The sequence below is a fragment of the Rana temporaria genome, chromosome 11 (genome assembly GCF_905171775.1).
Source record: "Rana temporaria chromosome 11, aRanTem1.1, whole genome shotgun sequence".
Taxonomy (NCBI): domain Eukaryota; kingdom Metazoa; phylum Chordata; class Amphibia; order Anura; family Ranidae; genus Rana; species Rana temporaria.
This window is the reverse complement of record NC_053499.1, coordinates 55,602,805-55,624,819: the sequence shown is the minus strand read 5'-3', so window position 1 is coordinate 55,624,819 and position 22,015 is coordinate 55,602,805. Positions and strand designations below refer to the sequence as shown.

The 22,015-nt window shown below is 41.1% G+C and overlaps 1 protein-coding gene across 2 annotated transcripts in view; it reads left to right on the top strand.

Moving 5' to 3' along the window:
* Positions 1 to 22,015, top strand: part of ATG2A (autophagy related 2A) — a 168,824-nt gene that overhangs the window by 121,513 nt on the left and 25,296 nt on the right. For both annotated transcript variants that reach the window (XR_005744186.1, XM_040328557.1), the window contains exons 29-36: positions 6,642 to 6,765; positions 6,861 to 7,078; positions 9,657 to 9,886; positions 13,924 to 14,059; positions 17,490 to 17,699; positions 20,222 to 20,323; positions 20,458 to 20,542; positions 20,626 to 20,755. Coding sequence is in view for 1 of the 2 variants with exons in the window: in XM_040328557.1 (XP_040184491.1) it covers positions 6,642 to 6,765; positions 6,861 to 7,078; positions 9,657 to 9,886; positions 13,924 to 14,059; positions 17,490 to 17,699; positions 20,222 to 20,323; positions 20,458 to 20,542; positions 20,626 to 20,755 (1,235 nt within the window). In the remaining variant the exon portion in view is untranslated. The remainder of the gene's footprint in view (positions 1 to 6,641; positions 6,766 to 6,860; positions 7,079 to 9,656; positions 9,887 to 13,923; positions 14,060 to 17,489; positions 17,700 to 20,221; positions 20,324 to 20,457; positions 20,543 to 20,625; positions 20,756 to 22,015) is intronic.

Sequence of the window (22,015 nt, the reverse complement as noted above, 5' to 3'; positions counted from 1 at the left end):
TTTGCGTCCTCCCATGTGTGCACGCTGGAGCCGCCGTTTACGGCACAAGCTCTGAAGGTCTGACACTGTATGTCGGACCTTCAGAACACATGCTAGCTTAGGAGAGATGTTCACAGTACCTACAGGTAAGCCTCGATTTAGGCTTGCCTGTAGGTACAATTGTTAGAACAGAGTTTACTACCACTATAAGCTGTTTTTGTTGCACATATTAAAACCGAACCCCAGTCAGATATACAGTGACAAGAAAATGTATGTGAATCACTTGGAATTACCTGGTTTTATGCAATAATTCTCTTCTAAATCTGGTCATAGACAGAGTGATTTTTGTTTCCTGCAACCGCGGGTTATAGGAAAGAATATCGCTTGATCAACATTCAGTTTTAATAGGGGAATCCCTCCCGGTTGTCCACACCGGGAGAACGCCGCAATATTTGCTAGTAGCTAGGCCGTCTCCGCCAGGAGAACACAGTCATTTTTGATAGCAGCTATAACACAATTTTTGTTCCAACTTGTAGTAGCGTTTTAGTAGCTTTTAGAAGCATTAGCATTTTTTTAGCGTTGGTACACGTCGGGGGGGGAAAAAAGGCTTTAAAAAAAGCTGTTAGGAACGTTTTAGTCGTTTTTTCGAGGCGTCTAGGAGCATTCAGCATTTTGTTCTGCTGAAAAAAACACTACCATTGTTTTCTGCTCCTAGACGCTGAAGTTAAAAAAAACACGAATAGCTTATTATAGTCTACATTGACACATAGGGATAACACTGCTTAACGCTATGGAACTCAAATCTAAGGACTGGCTACAGTATGCATCACTATAGCTGTTTGCAGTTTCAACTCTAGTGTAGTGTACCTTTTTAATGTTCTCAGGTAAGCATGTGAAATAAATGAAACAATATATTTGTGAATGTAACTAATATCTCCAAGCGTGGCAGCTGGTGGCACTTTAATCCGATTGCCTCTCGGGGGATCAGGAAGGATTTTCTTCCCCCGCTGTAGCAAATTGGATCATGCTCTGCTGGGTTTTTTTGCCTTCCTCTGGATCAACTGTGGGTATGGAGTTGGGTGTATGGGATTGTATTGTGTGTTTTTTTTTGTTTGTTTAATTTTTTTTGTGGTTGAACTGGATGGACTTGTGTCTTTTTTTTCAACCTGACTAAATATGTAACTATGTAAATGAAGGCATTGATCGGCTTGGACCTTTGCTGATAATCACCTTCTGCTACTGCCAAGAGGGTGCAGCAGGTACTGTGTTTCTTAAAAGGCTAAGCGTTATGGGTTTTTTACTGGAAGCGATCATTGGCCATTGATGATGTCATACATTTATAATCTCCGCTGGGAATGATTAGTGGTTCATGGTGATGTCATGGTAGTAAAATCTCCAGCACCTGTCTTCATTTAAAATTCTTTCTCTCTGCCAAGTCGTTTTTCTTTCCTGTCTGTACCATGGTGGAAGTCTTGAGAATAATAAGGAGCAGCAAATCTTCTGTCAGCCATTGCTTACAATTACTTTTAACTAGCCACATCTGACATGCAGAGATGACACAGTGCAGTAGTGGAAGTGATATATTAAGTGCTATCATTTTACACACTGTCTAATACATCGGATGGGGACTGAAGTGTGTACATCCTCTTAGGGCTTCCTAGACAAGATAGCTGAAATATCATCTGTTATAAAAAGAAAAAGATTGAATAGAACTGTTGATTTTGATGAGAAATATTGGACAAAAGATGGTAAAGTCTGCTGTATGTATACACCTTATATTACCAAAAGTATCAGGACACCTGCCATTACACACACATGAACTTTAATGACATCCCAGTCTTAGTCTGTAGGGTTCAATGTTGAGTTGGCCCACCCTTTGCAGCTATAACCGCTTACATTTTTCTCAGGAAGGCTGTCCACAAGGTTTAGGAGTGTGTCTATGGGAATGTTTGACCATTTTTCCAGAGACGCATTTGTAAGGTCAGGCGCTGATGTTGAACGAGAAGGCCTGGCTCACAGTCTCCGCTCTAATTTATCCCAAAGGTATTCTATCGGGTTAAGGTCAAGACTCTATGCATGCCAGTCAGGTTCCTCCACCCCAAACTCGCTCATCCATGTCTTTATGGACCTTGCTTTGTGCACATGGATGTTCCAACCACCTTTGGTCAGCAAATTTGGCAGTTTGCTTAGTGAGGTTTTTTTTGCCTGTTCTAGTTTAGTTGTTTGGACCTCTCCTCCCTTCATATTCAGTACTTTGGGACATCCCTATTGTAATGGTCATTTTTTTTTTAAACCAGAGTTTAGTGTCACTTTAAATACTTTTTCATAACTTCCTGTAATTCCCTGTTCAGCAGCATACAGAGTGAGAACAGGTGGGTCAGTGCTCTGAGCCAGTCAGGCTGTGTTATAGAGCACATGTGCTGATCAGAGGAGGAGTGAGCAGAGAGGGAACTCCACTGTTTGCTGCTGGTCCTTCTCCACTCAGCAGGCTGAAAGGGAATTTTTAACTAAGCTGTGCTGCAGCTGCATAGGAATTGGAGGACCCGGGTCTGCCTTGAGACATGGTTGGCTAAACAAAATTACAAATGAATTGACATCCATGAATTAAGCCTATACTTTACAAATATTAAATACCGTATTTATCGCGGTATAACGTGCTCCCGCGTATACCGCGCATCCCTAAAGTTGCCCCCAATCCTGTGGAAAAAATTTTTTTTTGTACTTACAGTTTTGATGTCTTGCGCGGCGTCCATCAGTGGCCTCGTCGGGTCCGGCGTTCGTCTGCTGCTTCGGGTGTCCTCTTTGTCGGGTCCGGCGTCCTTCTGCGGCTTCGGGTGTCCTCTTCGTCGGGTCCGGCGTCCTTCTGCACCCGAGTGTACTGCGCTCGGTATATGTCGGCACAGTATTCAAAACTCGGCGCGGGAAAGCGGGTATCGGCGTATACCGCGCACCCACGATTTTGCCCTGATTTTCAGGGCAAAAAAGTGCGCGGTATACGCCGATAAATACGGTATTTAAATGTTCTTGATTTAAATATACTACTTTTATGTCCACTTGCAGTCTTAAAGTATAACTAAACTTTTTGTCCTGGTTACCATTATCATTGACAGAAAGTAAAAAAAATCCCTAATTTTGGGTTGTCCCCAGAAAAGTAATGGTAATAAATCTTCCAATGGGGACACTAGTTCTGGTGACCTGAGGGGGCCCAAGCAATTCCCTTAAAGTGGTTGTACATCCTGTACAACCACTTTCACCTACAGGTAAGCCTATATTAAGGCTTACCTGTAGGTGCTGGAAAGATATTTTCATTGTCCCCGTACGCTGATTTCTTCTGCACATGCACCAATGTATTTGGGGCATGCGCACTTTGGAAAGGGCACATTGTGCTGTTTCTAGATGGGGTCATGCCGTGACTGGCAGCTCCCGTGCGAGATTAACGTCCCCGCGACTCCGGACAGTCACAGAGCAGGAGTCCGCGGCACCCTGAAGAAAGAGGGCTGAAGATAGACGCTTCCAGCCGGCGGGGACATCAGTGACATTACAGGCTTTGGTTTCAGGTAAGTGACACATAATGGGCTACTATGTGTGATGCATAGTAGCCCATTATGCTTTACCTTTGCAGGGAAATAGAGGAAGTAAAACCCATCAGGGTTTACTTCCTCTTTAATTTGCAGGGATTTTCTCTCACTTCCTGTTTGACTATGGGAAGGAAGTGAAGGGAAATCTCTGCAATGGAACACAGATGGCATAATGAAATCTGACAGGGGATAACCCTCCGTAATCTATCCAAAATGGGAAAAAAAAGGTTTTGCCTATAGTTCTACTTTAAATGTTAATTCATGTGTTTGAGTTTCTTCCTAATTTTAGGTAATAGAATTTCTCATTCAGCTCTTGATTTTTAGGGAGTGCAGACTGAAACCGGAAAATAAAAAGCTCCCCCTGGAATAGATAAGGGAGGTTGATATTTTTCACTGGTGGAGGAAATTCCTGATAAATGGAATAACTAACAATGTGTGACCTTAACTACAAGGCAACTTTTGTTTCCAGCCACTAAATATAAAATACATGTTTATGTGAAGAAATATTGTAAAACAAAGTACCTTTTATACACCCTCTACTCTTTCTTCTTCATTAAAGAAGAAATCCAGGGTCTCCTGGGATGCAGTGTGTTCCCTTTGGGGCTCCCGGGGGATTGAGGGTCTCGGGGCTTTTTTTCACTCTGGTGCAGTATACAGTCACATGGTATGGCTGCTGAGTGTGTGCCTGGGCAGTTATGGTTACATATACAAATTTGGGCACTATGTTAGCGTATGTTTTTAGCGTAAGGTTTACATGATTGTATACTTCGGTGCTGGAATGTATTGTTTGTCTTATTTTATCTATATGCACCTTGTCTTTTGTTTTTTTTACTTTTGTTCTCATCTTAAAAAATGTCAATAAAACTATTGAACCTAAAGAAGAAATCCAGCTACTTTTTTTTTGTTTATCCCTCCCCTCTTTTTTATTAATAAATTAAAAATTATATATATATATATATATATATATATATATATAAACCTTGGTTTGTGAGCATAATTTGTTGCTTGTAATCCAAAGCACGTGTATATCAAAGCATTTTTTTTTACAGGGTATAAAAGAGAAGAGAGGCGCCTCTAAGTGTAGCAATAAGTTGCTAAATGTTGTACCTTCATTAATTGTAACTATATTGCTGCACTTAGAGGCTCCTCTCTCCTTTTATATACTCAGTTGTGACATGACGCTACTCTTATATCAAGGCATCGCTTGTATATCATGGCAAAATTTATTAAAACATTTTGCTTGTCTTGCAAAACGCTCTCAAACCAAGGTTTTACCGTATGTGTGTGTGTATATGTATGTATAATATATATATATATATATATATATATATATATATATATATATATATATATATATATATATATATATATATATATATATATATATATATATATATATATATATTGTAAATTCAAGAGTTCTGCTTTAAACCTGAACTCCCTGCAGAAATGAAACATGCAAGTGAATGTATCATTATTACAATTAAAATGCAAGCAGTGTAAATACGTCAATGTGACTTGATATTGTGCCTTTGCTGTTCCTATACAGTAGAACTTAGACTGAGGGAAAAGCGTCAGGGAGTCTATTAGTTGTGCAGGACAAGTGCCAGTCAGTTGTGCTGTAGTGCAAGGAGCATGCTGAGGGTGACAGATGAGCTTATCCGTCTGCTATTTCTCCTTTTACTGAACAGTCCTAACATGCGGAGAGGGACCTGTTGATAAAACACAGAAGAGAAAAAAAATCAGGTTTCCCCCCTTGTCTAGCAGGGCTGTGCTGTGTGGTAAAGCAGTGTAAAACACAATTTATTTGACAAATTAAACAGCTCACTTATATGTAATGTATCTGTGTATTTAGCTTTTTGCCTCTAGTTCTTCTTTAAATATATACAGGTTGGGTTCACACTTGTGCGATCACAAACATTGCATGTGATTCGCACTGCATTGCTGTGCAGATCACATGCGATGTCTGTGTGACCAAATTCAGCCATACATGCTGTAAGGCTGAAATCACATTCGCACCAAAATGGTGCAGGAGCCTTTTTTTGGTCCGCACTGGAATCGGATCGCATGGGTGTTTACACCTCCATAATCAGATTCTTGCACCACTTCACAGTTCGCACTGCGATCTGCCAACCGATCTGGGGGTGTCATTAATTTTACATTGACACCCCCAGCGGTTGGCAGATGTCAGTGTGAACCAGTGTGCTCTGATCTCACAAATTATGTTTTCCCAATGGTTTGGCCTGCAGGGAGATGGATAGAGTACACATTCTGCCCTCTCTCCAGCGTGTTGTGTGGTATAACCAATGACTGCTATAGAGCATAATGACTTCTCGCAGCTTCTGTGATTGCAGCACTGTGGTTCAAGCACTTTACAGCATTTTTTCACACCTGCCTTAAACTTTTGCACAGTACTGTATATACGTTGTGTGTATGTGTAATATATATATATATATATATATATATATATATATATATATATATATAATTCGTGTGTGTGTGTGTGTATATGTATATGTGTGTGTGTATATATATATATATATATATATATATATATATATATATATATATATATATACACACACACACACACACACACACACACACACACACACACACACACACACACACACACACACACACACACACACACACACACACACTTTCTCTCAGATTCCACTTCCAGAAGGAAAGTGGCCTGTCTATTCCTTTACACAAACATACCTTGACATACAAGTCCTTTGTGTTTTCCTCTTGTTGGTGTCTTTTAGTCCTATTTTTGAATCTGCCTCAGCACCTGAAGCAGCAGCCCTGTCCTGGGCTCCCACCCACAGCATGTCTGCTTCATTTCCTGTCCCAGCAGCACTGGTCCCACACAGGAGCCATGCCTGACTACAGTCTCTTGGCTTCTCACTTTCACAGTGACAGACAGTGCTGCTGTTATATAGTTTTCATTGGCTGTATAAAAAGTATACTACTTGTACATACTGTATTTTGCCTGTTATTCCTACAACTGTAGCAGATGATTGCTCGGTGCATATTTTTGTTTCTGTGTTGTTCAGTACATATTTTTCTTTGTTACAGCCTCCAGAAGGTCCATCCTCACTACCTCCATGCTTGCCTGCAGAGACTGCTCAGATCAACCAGGGAGACTTAACAGATGCTCTTATAGATACAGGAAGGAATGGCAGAGATCACTCAGAATCAGGTATGTTACCAGCTGTAAATAGTTGCAGTTCCCACGCGGTGAATAAAGATTTCTTTATCTCATATGTAACATAACATTTCATTTTTTTATTTAAGGTGAACCTTTTCTTCGTCAGAATTCCCCAGTGTCTGTGTACCTCTTCCCTGAGGAAGCTGCATTAGAAACCAGAACTGATATCATTGCCCCATCTCCCCCACCCCCTGATTCACGGATTTCACAGGAAAGTCTTGCAGCATCAGACACAAGTGGGGACAGTGAGCTGACAGACACAGATGATTTCTGTATCCTTGATGCACCTGGAATTGGAGTGCCGGTAGGTATCAATGTGTAGATTAGTGTTTGTTTAAATTCTTTGAGCAAACCAGAATGCATATGCCTGATAATACTGGTCTTTGACCTTCTTTACAGTTTTTGAGCAAACTGTTTCTTGCTCCTCTTTCTTTTTTGCTCCACTGACTGTCAAAATACCTGCACAGCATCTGCATCTGATTGGATGCAGCCATTGTTCAACTGACAATTTTTTACCACTACTTTGAGTTTTCAACCAGAGGACCCCCCACCAAGTAAATTTTGTTTGGTTCCACAGGAACTGACCGGAATTTGGACGGTGTATGGCCAGCTTTGGAGGCTTTTTTCTTCTAACTTCCTGCTAGTCTTCTTCCACGTTTCTCTTGATCGTCTATCAGATGATCTTTCACCAATTTCTCCACAGCCTCTGTTGGATTTGATTATCTGCCTTGCTTCTGTGGTTCTCCCTAATAATCATGTAGTATGAAGATGCGCACAACCTCAGCTCAATGTGAAATGGTGAGAAGCGCCCCAAGTTTTGACATCTTCTAGGCCACGCTCCATGATGTGTTTCACATCCCTAGATCCCTAGACGTGGTCATGAAGCCTCAAGGGCAAGGCGAAATGCACGAGTATGAAGAAAAGAAAAATAACAATTTGGGGCATTATGTGAGGCCGTGACCTGGTAAGGTCCAGTGCCTCCATCCTTGTCTAAATTAAAATGGGGAAAAGGGGCGGTGGGACTTTAAATGAAGCACATAGATATACAAAAATTGTTTATTAATGATGACAATATTCTAGTACAAGGTAACAAACATGATGCATAATGGAATCAATACAGTTAATAAATGTGTATGTGTAAAATATATATATAGATAGATAATAAAGAAGTTGGCATGTAGTAGAAACAAGTAATCACATAAAAAATAGGTAGTTGATATGCATAATGCACGTATAAAAGGTATGGTAAGTACATAGCATTAGATAGCGCTACGTTTCATTGTTTGATCCAAACTTCAAGAGCATGCACGTGTCTTAAAAAATGAACGTAGAAATATCTATAAGAAAAAAGGGGGGGGGATTGTGATGAGACGTAAAATTCAATATTGAACCGATAAAATGCCCCACAGTCTAAAGTACTTACAAACGTAGCTATATGATGAGTGTGGCTGTCACAATCAGGCTCAGAGGCCAGTATCTATAGCAGTTGAAGACAGGTGTACAGACAGTCACTTCTGGCAGATGACGCGGGCTCACCTGAGGTGCGGAGTCTAAGTACTAGCTGGTTTTCCCCAGAGCTCCTGATGGTGGAGATGGATTTAGCTGCAAGCTAGTACCAGGTCGCGGTCCTCAAGTTTGCCCCACCAGGGTGTGAGCAAGCCGGGGTAAAGTAGCGGATGAGCAGACAAGGATGAAACAGCAGCGTGGTCAGTAAACAAGCCAAGGGATCAATCACGAGTGGCTGCAGGTTGGGATCAGGCAGAAGAATAGTCAAAGAACAGGCCGAGGGTCAAACACAGGTGGTTGCAGATTGGGATCAGGCAGAAGAGTATTCCAGGAACAGGCTGAGGGTCAAACACGGGTGGTTGCAGATTGGGATCAGGCAGTAGAGTAGTCCAGGAACAGGCCAAGGGTCAAACACGGGTGGTTGCAGGTACAAATAGCAGCAGAGCAGACAAATCGCAAAGGCACTGGCTAGGAAGGCACAATAGCCTGGCAAAGAGGAAGTGCTGAGACAAGGCTTATATAGGAAGTTCATGGGAGGAGCAAGGGGGTTCAAGGTTCAAGGCAATCAAGACACCAAGCAGAGTAGTCTAATGGATCAGATAGGTTTATCCAGCAGATCAGACAGGGAGCTGTCCAGCGTCCCAGATAGCTCAGTGGGAAGAGACAATGCCAGACACAGATGATGTCCCAGGTTCAAGCCCAGGTCCTGACAGTGGCACGGCAGATCGGAGACCCCCTAGGGGAGCTGAGGTGGCCAGAAGCCCAGCAAGGACAGCATCCAAAAGGGCCGGAAGTGCATGAGTAGTCGTGGCCTAATATTTCATATTGAGCTGAGGTTGTGCGCATCTTCACACTATATGATTATTAGGGAAAACCATAGAAGCAAAGCAGATTATTTCACGTGAGCTGAGGTTGTGCGCCCCTCACACTCCATTGACAGCATGCTTACTGAATGAGCATCTCATACCCCAGCACCCTTGAGAGTAGTGGATCACCAGAGCGGTAATGTATGCCACTTTGAACGGTGCTTCACGTTTTTACGGGTCACAATGACCTTAATAACAATGTTTTTTGTCCACACATTTTGTGACACCGACTGTTGTTCTCTCATTTTGATAAGCCTGTGCTAAGAACACTCCCTTTTTCTTTAACATACACTTTTGTTTCATACTTGACAAAGCTGAGCATACTAGTCTCTGAAGATGTTTTGGTCAGAGGCTAATTGAAACATGCTTGCATAGAAAACCATCCGATACTTCAGTATGCACAAGTGCCCATTTTGGTTACAGAATGTGTAGTTTTCTGGATAAAAACAATGTTGTGTTTTTATGCATAATGTTGTATTTTAATGCATAATGTTGTATTCTACCTTTCAGCCAAAAGATGGAGAGCCGGTGGTAAGAAAGCTAGTGGACAGCCCAATTTGGGTGAAGGATGGACATTTTTCTAGACCTATTGGCAGCACTGACTTGCTAAAACCTCCAGCTAAATTCCCTGTGCCAGAAACCCGTATAGTACTGAGAGAGATCTCTGTGGTGTGGCACTTGTATGGAGGAAAGGATTTTGGCAGCAGTCGGCCCAACTCTGCCAGGGCACAGTCACCAAGGTGAGGACAATGCAGAACAATCTGTTTACGGACGTGACCACTGTACACCTAAACAAGCCTTCTTTTTTTTAACTGCTTAAAAGCAAGGAGTAGATCCAGGTACCTTGAGGATGCTGCATGTGAATCTTGAAATATCAGCTGTAGTTTAGGCTCCGTTAACGTACAACAAACTTGCCACTGTGCCCACCTATAACTGGCCTTCACAGCAAGGAGCACATGGAAGGGCGACGCATGCAAAACAAAACCAAAGAAAATTCTCAGCTCAACTCGACAGCCAATCTGCTACAAACCAAATTATTCTGTCTAACAGTTTGTGTTTAAAAACAGGGGTTTCGTTGGCACACATTTGCAAATACATGCGCAAGCTGCAGAGCCGCTCTAAGGCACCCCAATATTTCTGCAGTCCTAACCCTTGTAAATTTTATGAGAGCATCCACAGTGGAAGCATGTGCATTCTAATGGATAGATAGAGGGCAGGTGAACCTGGATGTAGCCCAGTCCTTCTTTAAAGGCACAGGGGCACACTGGACACCCAGCACATAGCACAATGGCAGCAATGGTGTCCCGTGTGTCCCCTCATCAATATTACATTATTAACAAACAACTGGCCACTGCCCCCACCTATAACTGGCCGTCACAGCAAGGAGCACAGGAAAGGGCAACGCGTGTTTGTAATGCAAACTGTTAGGATAATTTGGTTGGCAACAGATTGGCTGACATGTTGAACTGGGTATTTCCTTTGCTTCAGTTAACTTTCAGCTTTAATTTATTCGCCTCCCAAAACTGGAAAATCAGGATGCAGGTGTGTTAAAACACATGCCAGCTGCGTAAAGGAAACCTGTCATGAGATAAATTCCAGGTGGATGTGCAGCTGCCCTATTAATCTACTTCCAATAATGGCAGTTGTTATACTGTCCTAAGGGCTTTCATATTTTCACTGACCCAAAGCAAGTATGAAGTTTGGAAATTCCTTATACATGTTCCAGATCAGAGATTCAAATTATCAAAGCAAGAGGCCCAGCATGGGAACCCGGCAATTGGCATTTCTATAAAAAGCTCTGTAATGTCTACATTTCACGCCAGGCTTCTTTTAGTTAAAGGAAGATGTATGGCTGCTATATTATATTTGTTTGAGGGAGCGTATGCCATCTCTTATTGCAGCCATTCAGATTTAAGTAAAGGTAATGGCCAAGCTGCACCCTCATGATGTTTCTATAGGAATGACGAACAAGAAAGAATGATAAAGATGTTTACCAGGAAGCTGTAGCTACTGTATGTCATTTGACTTTACTCCATTTTAATACTAAAACCTTAGGACCTACATTTATGAAGAATGATTACTGTATTTATCGGCGTATAACACGCGCCGGCGTATAACACACACCCTAATTTAAGAGGAACATTTCAGGAAAAAAGTTTTTTTTTTTTTCAAATAAACCACTTTAAAGCAAAATAATGGTCAGTGCCAATCATTGCAGCCTGATTAGTGTCCATCTGCAGCCTCAATGCAGCCTGATGCCCATCTGCAGCCTCTGTGCCCAGCTGCAGCCTGATCTGCGGACATCCAATGCAGCCTGATGCCCATCTGAAGCCTCAGTGCAGCCTCTGTGCCCATCTGCAGCCTGATCTGCGCCGATCCAATGCAGCCTGATGCCCATCTGCAGCCTCTGTGCCCATCTGCAGCCTGATCTGCGCCCATCCAATGCAGCCTCTGTGCCCATCTGCAACCTGATCTGCGCCCATCCAATGCAGCCTCTGTGCCCATCTGCAGCCTGATCTGCCCCCATCCAATGCAGCCTGATGCCTATCTGCAGACTTACCATCTCTCATGCAGTGCAGGAAATCAGGAGGGAGACGAGCACCACCAAAATCACCGAGCTGTCATCTTCTGTTTACAGTACTCGGCTCTTGGTCGGCAGTCACATACACAGTCCCGCCTCCGCCATCGCCACTGGACCAGCTATTGTGATTGACAGAACACTGGTCCAATGTCAGTGGCGGAGGCGGGACGTGTGTGTGATGTCAGAGCCGAGTAAACAAGACATGATGGCTCGGTGATTCCGGCGGCGCTCTTCCCCCTCCATCTCCGAGGTACGCTATCAGCGTATAACACGCACCCTTGATTTCCCCCCTATTTTCAGGGAGAAAAAGTGTGTGTGTATAAATACGGTATTTCTTTGCAAAGTTGGATAACAGAAATTAAGAAAACAATTTTATTTTTTTCAACGTTTTCATTCTTTTTTTCTTCTTGTAGAGGAAAAAAATAAAAGCCACAGTGGTCAATAAATACATTCAGCTCCCAATTTCATGTTTTGGACTGACAACACAGGATTTTGTGGACTAAATTTACATGAAATCATGTTGACTCTACCCAGACGTTTGCCAAATTATTACGCTCTTTCTGTCTTTTCATCCCCACATAATAGAGACTAATTGTTCTGTAGTCCAAGAACTGGGAGGGCTGATTAGGTTCCTTGATACAACATAGGAAGTGTGCACAACTCCTGAGTTTCTAATAAGATGAACTGGATTTTTTTTTGCACCTATCGAACCAATATAAAATATGGTATATTTAACAGAAGAAATAAGAGAAGTTGGTTAGGGCCGACATACACTTTCAGAGATAATTGTTTACAATATAGGCTTTTAACTTTCTACAGCCACCTAAATATTAATACAAAACTCTGTAGCCAAAGTTAGTTAGCGTACTTTAACAAATGTTCACAAAAGTTCCAGTTTTTGCACAGTCCATGCGTGTACAGAATCCTGAAACTTTTATTATGCTTAGCGGATGTGATTTGATTCTTTTATCACACAGGAATTCATAATATTGCATTTTCCTGAGCTTGTTTCTTCAGCTATAGACAGATCCCTGGAGCAGCAAGCAATTTGTGAGAAAATTAAAGTGGATGTAAACCCTCTCCTATAGCCAGTGAAGAAAACCCCCTCAGACGATACACAGGGATGAAACTAGTTCTACAAAAGTTTTGCATGTATATCTGCTGTCTTCAGCTTGCTATATTCTTTAGGAAGTGCACATTGTGATAGAGATTTTCTCTTCCTGTTCTGCACTGGGAGTGGATTCTTGGCATACAGTGATGAAAGCTGATTGGAGGAAAGGCGCACACACCCCCCCTCCACATAGGTAGGGACTTGCAGCACTGTGCTGTAACAAGTCGAGCTCTCTGCTAATCTATTTCCAGAAACCTCCCTCAACACATTCAGGCTGGTTTTATCTTGGTTGACAGAGAAATTGTCAGAACTTATGCTGATATCAGAGCAACGAAACAGCAGAAAGACATGGGACTTAGTGCTTTGAAGAGAGATAAGAAAACACTACAGATATGTGTCAAATTTCATGAATCGGGTTCACATCAAATTTAAAGCGATCATAAATCCAAAACAACATTTTTATATATATTTCAGCTCATCAATCCTCCTTTTGCTTTTTTCCCTTTTTTTTCACCTGGTGAATTGGCCAGTTCTATATTGGAATGCCCCCTCTGGATGAATGAGAAAAGAGGCACCTTTGGATAGCAGCATTGTTAGTCTGGGGGGAGGGGATTGTTTTATGTACTAGTATATTTAGATACACTAACACATTGAAGCCAAACTCCAGCTAATTCTTTATAAAGCAGTTACGGTAAACCGTTTTTTTTTGGGGATAAAGGTTGTACTTAAAAGCCGATCATTGTACGCACCCATGCCAGTGTTAAACGGTTTGTCTTATCTCAGTAACTGATACATTCTACTGGAGAGCTGGTTCTTTTGAAAAACAACTACTAACGGGACCACTAGGTTAAATAGAAGAAAAAATAAAATTAATGCACCCATCACATCTTAGAACTGGCAAGTTAATAATAAATGTTTGCTTTTGGGTTTAATACCGCTTTAATATTTACAGAGTCTTATTTCTTGCTGCTCCACCTTGCCAAATCGAAATGTAAATTTCCAGTAATCTGAGTTGTAGAAACTGTTATTTGTGTGCAAATGTATTTTATTACATTGTTTGCTTTTTTTCTCGTTGGATCTGGTAGGTCAAGAGCAAGCATGACAAATGCCCGTGGTTCCCCTTCCCGATCTTCTGTTACCAATCGCCCACAGAACACATGGAGGACCCAAGGAGGAAGTGGCAGGATTCATGACATATTAATGGAGATCCAGTTGACCAAAGTAAGTGTTCTTCTTGGGGCCCCAGGTCTTTATGGTGATAATAAATCAATGATTTGTAGGTTATCATAGTGATTAGCTATTTGATACCAATTAAAAGCCCACCACTGCTCACTGGGTCAGTGATTGTGTTTAGTAGTAGTGGAAATCAGGTTGGCAAAGGGTATCTTCAAGCTGAGATCCTGCTGAGAAACTACTGTCATAGGAGTCCGCTATAATAGAATAGATAAAAAAATAGGGTTAGACTGCACCAAGGTGATACTACTTCATTAATCCTGTCCTGCTGCTACCTGATTGAGAAATCTCAACATGGGAAAAAAAGTGAAAAAAGACAGCGCTGTGCCCAGGTGTTTGTTAAATGAATCCATCCAAAAATAAAAGGAATTTTTACCCAACACAATCCTATAATTTCTAATGTAACCGTGATAATAATGTCTAAAAAATGTGATAATGAAAAATATTTTGTGATGTGCGACCACACCAACACGTGATAAAAGAGTGGGTAACTGAACCCACATAAACATCTGCTTAAGTCTATGAATATATCTTTATCAAACCAAAACACAAAATGTGTCCGTGAGGATGTCTAACAACGAAACGTACATAGGGTGAGTTGTTGGAGGCAAAATATATATATATATATGCCTAAAAAAAGAAAACCATTAAATTAAAAAGTATTAAGTGTCAAAAATAACAATATGTATCAAAAAAGGAGGTCAATGAAACTTCACTTCCACAAGTGTAAGTAGCAAATTCTTCATAATATAAACACCATGCCAAGTAATGTATCTCCACCACCTATGATCAAGATCACTCATTGAAGTTAGTGGCTGGTGATGAGGAACATGGTGAAATTTGTGATGGATGATCTCAGATTATATCGGTTGTAATTAATCATGACATCCAACAGGTAGTTTCCTTTTCAAGGCACAATGGTCTGCACTTTAAAAAAACAGCCACTCCCGACTTTCCTCCGCTTCTATATAATCGATTTCTCCAGAGAAGTATAGCCCAAAATAAAAGAGAAGCGCAGCATAGCATAAAATCCTTTAAAAAAAGTTTCTCATTTTATTAAACCACATAGCACTCGCATTTAAGTGTCTCCCACCACTGGTAAAACAGGCATAGGTTATATGTGTTTGTCTAGAAACTTACAATCCCACAAGCAGATATACAGTGTAGCGTGTTAATGATGCCTGCAACAGCTCACCCCACGTACGTTTTGTTGTTGGACGTCCCGGACACTTTTTTTTTTCTTTTTTCTGCATTATATTTTGGGACACTTTTTTGTGTTTTCTGGTTTGATATAGATATATTTACAAACTGAAGTAGATGTTTATGTGTGTTCAGTTACCCACTCCTTTATGTGTTGGTGTGGTCTCACATCACAAGATATTTTAAATTTTTCTTTTTTATATTTTTTTGATATTATCACTTTTTAATTAGAAATGATTGAGAGAGATTATAGTATTGTGTTGGGTTAAATACATTTTCTTTATTTTTGGATGGATTTGTTTTAAAAACTAAATATGCAGTGTTGCAAATAGTTATATCTCAAGAGTTCTTAGATTACTACCTGTTCTTTACAATTTATAACTTCATTAATGCCAATAAGTATAGATTTTGTTGTACTTCGATGCTCCAACAATATACTTGAGGATCTCCAACACAGCAGCTATCCTGGTTGTTTTTTGGCCCTCCTCTCCCCTTGCCTGTTCACAGAATGCTTTGTATTCTGTGAACCCATATCCTTCTAGTAATGCAAAATGCTATTTACTTTCTTAGCAATGGTGTAGTCTCCCAAACTATATTCTTTTTATCCAAATGTATTTTCTAAATTCACTTGTTAACTGCATAAATTACTATGTAGCCAGACAGTGTTGGACCCTCTTTGCTGTTGGACTCTTTAGCAGTTTAGCGATCTACTCTGGCTATAGTAACGCCACTGCACTGGTTTAATCTACCTTTTTGAACAATACAATGTATAATGTTGGGGCTAATCAATATTTTACAGTGCAGTTAACCTTAAACTGCATAGGGAGTTCTTTACTGTTAGACCTATAAGGATGTGGAACTTCCTTCCACAATAGGTGGCGTCAGTGGGAAGTATCCATAATTTTAAAGAACTCTCCAATATGCATCTTAGTGAATGCAGTAGACCAGTGGTTCTCAACCGTCCTAGTGCCGTGACCCCTTGATAACATTTCCCAAGTTGTGGGGACCCCGAACAGTAAAATTATTTTCGTAGCATGGGTAGTCAGCACCCAAGACTTTTTAGCGCTTCCCAAATCTCTTTCACTCCACATTTTAGGATGTACCACTCTCTTTGTTCTCCTTTCTTTACCTTTTATCTCTCTCTATCCTAAATTCCTCCCCCCCCCCCCCCATCTCTCTCTCTAGTCATCTTTCTTGTTCTTTCTCTCCCTTTTTCTTTGTTCCTCCCCCTCTATCCTCTCCCTTCCATGTCTTCTCTATTTTTATTATTTTTATTACTCCTTGTTGAGGGGGTGGGGGGAATGGGAAGAGTAGCAGTGCTGGGGGAGTTATGATCATTCCATTTAGGTGTTCTTGATTAAATCTGCTGATCTGAGAACTGTAGTGAGGACTTTTAATGGCAAATATAATCACAGGCAATGTTACTCACTGTGTCTCTGGCTTCGTAGTGTCTCACAGCAGTGACCCCTATGCTGAAATCAGGAAATAGGGTCTCCTCCAGCCCCTCCCACTTGACATTCCTCACCAGTCAGCTGACCTTTAGTCTCTGCCCCCATCCATGCCGTGAACAGGGCAGCTGCGAATAGGCTGAGTGGGCGGCCGTGAAAAGGCTGGGAGAGTGGTGCGTGATTCAAGAACAGCCAGGGGTTTGGTGACCCCTGGCAAATCGTATTTCGACCCCCGAGGGGGTCCCGACCTCCAGGTTGAGAACCACTGCAGTAGACATATGAGAAATGGTAGAGACATAAATACATACACACTTATACAACCATACCACATAGGTTGACCTCGAAGGGGCTGGTGCCTTTATTTAACCCTACCAACTATATACCTATGTAACAGTAATTTTGGTAAGGCAAAGTACATTATCCCATCGCAGACAATTAGTAAGGGTTTCTTGTTCTGACTGCTGTAGGTTGCTGAAAGTTACAATGTGATCCACTTTTCACCTCTTCTGTCAGGACAACTGTTGTCTGTCATAGCAGATGGTAAATCTGAACGACTTTTAGATGTTGTGCTAGTTCCATGGCAGAGCTCACCGGATGGGAAGACAATCAAGACTGCTTTATATAAGCCAGAAAGTATTTTTGTTAACTGCTTAATCGTTCTGTGTTTATCTTGGCATATATTTTTAAATTTTTTTGTTTTGCAATTAAGAATTGTAAGATTTGAAATGTTTGCATAACCAGCAAATGTCAATACAATTTGATTTTTCTAGGTGAGTTTCCAACATGAATCATACCCGGCACCCTCCAGCGCAGGGCTAGAGAAGCTCCACGCAGGGGAGGGCACAGAAGTCCCTCTTGCACGTCAAGTGTTTATAGTCCAGGAGCTGGAGATCAGAGATAGGCTGGCTTCATCCCACATCAACAAGTTTCTGTATTTGTACACCAGTGAAAAAATGCCCCGTAGGGCGCACTCCAACATGGTAAGACCAGACTGAAACATGAAATAAATGGGGACTTTTCCTAGAGTTGTAAACTGGATGAGGCATTGGAAATTGTTCACAGTAAAATAATTGAATCGCCATTCCACATCAGGCTGTTTATATTATTAAAGTATAACTAAAGGCAAACTTTTTTTTTTAGTTTTGGATAGTGTGGGTTTTTTTTTTTTTTGCTATATGTGCCCCCATTAAGCAGATTCACCCTCTCCATTTGTCCTGTTTACCATTATCATTAAAAGTAAAAAAAAGTGTTGGGTTGTCCCCAGAAAAGTAATAGAGGGGAAATCTTCCAATAGGGACACTAGTTTTGGTGACCTGGGGGTCCCCAAGGAAATCCCTTAAAGAGGAACTACAGTTTCCTCACATATCTTGTAATAAAAACATCTTTGCCATTCTAAAGCTTCCCTCCAACCACTTTTTTTTTATATATACTGTGATTCTGTACTTGCCAAATATGCTGCAGAAATCCCCCTCCACTGAATCTGGCTGCGACCATTTTAACTGTGGGCAGCTGAAGCTCCTGCCTGGTCACTTCCTGGGATTACACAAGCACACCTCCTGCTCTGCTGCTCTTATTGGCCCCCTCGTATGACTCATCATGAGAGTTGGAGAGAGAACTGTGCATAATGTCATAAGCCTAGGCTTTTTACTAGACAAGAAACGGGAAGTGGTCTGTATAAGGTATTTACTGTCAGAAAAAAAAATGTTTTACTATCCAAAATTAAAACATGGGCAGAGGATTTAATAGATGGCAAGATGAAAAAAAAAATGACTGAAGTTCTGCTTTAAATTGCAGGGATTGGCTTGGGAACCCCCAGTTTTGCCCATAGTTTTACTTTAAATCTGCACAAAACAAACATAATAAGTGTAGCGCATAAAATTAATAGATCACCCAATGAAAGGATGAATAAACAGTGCATCAAACAAATGGTGAAAAAATTATGATGACAATGTATCAATCAAAAAAGTGATGTATATGTATAGACACCGGATGGTGTATATATAAATCTAAATAAATATATGTGAAAAAAAAGTCCAATGTGATGAAAAATTGGTGATAATAGTCCTCCCAATGCCCCGGAATGAAGTGCAGTAAAGAAATCCACCACCGATCATTGAAAGAAAGGCCTACCATAGATACTGTACCCTAATGGACATATGCCCAGAGGGTCAGTAAAGCAGGGTATTAACCACTCTCAGGCCTGGATCATCGGCTGCAATTCTCACGGAAACGTCTCGCACGTCAGAGAGGAACCCAGGGATCGAATCAGGAAAAGGTCGCTTCCAGGGGTACCCAATGTGGGCCAAAATTTAAACCAATATGTAGAGATGTAGGAGAAGAAGAGAAAGGCACATAGCCTACGGTGGCTTTCACACTAATGCACTGTTGTTTACCCGCACCGCAAGTGCAGCACAGTTCCCCTGCGGCTTTCCTGCAGGTTAGCTGCACTTTGCCACAGACTTCTATTATATCCTGTAGGTGTGGTGCACTTTCAGAAAGCTTACCAAACTGGCAGGTAATAGAAGTCTATGGCTCAGTGCAGGTAACCCGTGGGTGCACTGCTCTGCACCTACGGATTAGTTTAAAAGCGGCCAAGCAACCACTGCAGAACAGAAATGCGTATATATATATATATATATATATATATATATATATATATATATATATATAATCTATATATATAAAACTCAACGTGTGTATGTATGTTCCAGCATCACGTCCAAAAGGCTAAAGATATTAACATGAAACTTGGCACACATGTTACTTATATGTCAGCAACAAACATAGGATAGGTGGTTTAACCCTTACCCACCCCCATTTGCCATGGTCGGGGTTTTTCTTTAAAGTCCCATTCAACTCTATGGGAAATACATGTTACTTCATAACTTCCAAACGGCTGTACATATTTCGATAACACTTGGTCACATGTTACTTATATGTCCACTTAAACTATAGGATAGTTAATTTATCCCTTGACTACCCCCATTTGTGAGGGTCGGGGTTTTTGTTTAAAGTCCCATGCAAATCAATGGGAAATGTATGTTCCCACATAACTTCTGTACGCCTGGAGATATTTCAATAATACCTGGTACACATATTACTTATATGCCAAATAAAAATATATGACAGTTAAATTAACCCTTACCTACACCCTTATATAAAAGATGGGTATATTTATATTACTATGATTTTCCTCCCCAAAAGGTTAAGATAGGAAGACCGGGCAACGCCGGGTATTCAGCTAATATATATATATATATACACTGTGATTTTAGTAATAAACGTATTCTATTCCATCCCAGAGCAGGAGGTCGTGGGCCAGATCAGAGGGCCCTGCGGGCCACATCTGGCTTCCGGGCCACTGGTTGGGCACCCCTGCCTTAGATAAAGGATGCATTTTGTGGTAGAACATTATTTGGCTACTTGAAATATGTGCTCTTTATTTTCAACAGCTTTTTTATTTTTTAATAACCTTTTATTTTTTGTGACGTTTGCTCTGAAGCTCACCATTAAAGCTCTCCACGTTCATCCTGAGGCTGGCTTGGGAGGTCCTGAGTGTTGTCTTCGAATGTCCCTAATGCCCCTTCGCCTGAACATTGATCAGGTAACTATATTATCCTTTTGTTCTTATATGGGTACCCTCACACAATACAATACCCCCCAATCTCTCTGGCCTTTTTATACTTAGTCTTTCACATTGGCTTCCTTGTCATGATCTTTCTGTTTTTGTCCCTTCAGGATGCTCTCTTTTTTCTGAAAGACTTCTTCACCAGTTTGGCCTTTGGTATTCAACCTGTGGTTCCCATGGAGCTAGGTTCAGATGGTGGGTATTATGGGACATACTTAATATTGTCAACAAATCCTTGAAGTCAGCCAACCCTTACAAATGTATCCTTTTATTTGCAGTCATGCGTTCAGACAGCCATTGCAAGCAAAGTGCCTCAGAGTATGAATCAGGACTGGAAAACTCAATGGATTCAAATGAGGAGGACACATCATCTGTGAGCTCAGCATCTGATCAACCCATTTATTTCAGGTATAGTGAGCCCTAAGCTACAGAAAAACTATGTGGAATGCAAAAATAAAAATAGTAATACCGTGTTTCCCCGAAAATAAGACCTACCCCGAAAATACGACCTAGCGTTATTTTCCAGGGGGCTTGCAATATAAGCCCTTACTCCGAAAATAAGACCTAGTTTAAAATGCTTGTAAAATGCTATAATCCACTCTATTACAGTAGTATATAATGTACAATGTGTGCGTTTCTGTAATATAATTGCGGGGAAGAAAGCTCCAGCGGGTCACAGAAGCACACATCGGCGCTATAATGAAGGTATTTGGCACAATTCTATTACAGAAACACACACAATGTACATTTATATAATACTGTAATATAGTAAATTGTAGGATTTTAACTCGGTTCACACTGGAGATTCCTGACAGGCAGGGAGATGGTGGGGGAGAGAAGACCGTACATTATATGGTAAGACCTACCCCGAAAATAAGCCCTACTGTGTCTTTTGTTGCCAAAATTAATATAAGACCCAGGCTTATTTTCGGAGAAACACTGTACAAGAGAGCTGTAATATAACAATGTAATGTACAAGAGATTAGTGCAAAGATAAAAGGGTGAGAGTCAAGGAGGCTGGCCGCACACCTCAGTGGGACGGTTTCCAATAGCAAAGAATTTATTCCAACAATATGAGCATGACATGCAGCACAAAATACAGGAGACGTTGACGCTTTTTATACAACAAAATGGTTAATTATAATGTTATAATTAACCACTTTGTTGTGTGAAATAATGTTGGAGTAAACTCTTTGCTATTGGAAAACGTCCTGCTGTGGTTTGTGGCCATCCTCCCTCTTTTTTCTATGTCTATGGTAGTGAGCTGGGCAAGCACCTACAAGTGAGGACTGTGAAGGGGATTATTTGTTACTCATCTGGCCCTAAAGGGTGAGATTAAAGTCTAAGGGGCAGATCCACAAAGATATTACGCCGTCGTATCTATTGATACGCCACGTAATTTCAAATTTTGCACGTCGTATCTTTGTTTTGTATCCTCAAAACAATATACAACGGCATCTCGGCTAGATCTGACAGGCGTACGTCTTAGTACGCCGTCGGATCTAAGCTGCAATTTTTCGGCAGCCGCTAGGTGGCGTTCCCGTCGAATTCCACGTCGAGTATGCAAATTAGCTAGTTACGGCGATCCACGCACGTACGTCCGGCCGGCGCATTTTTTTACGTCGTTTGCGTTCGGTTTTTTCCGGCGTATAGTTAAAGCTGCTGTTA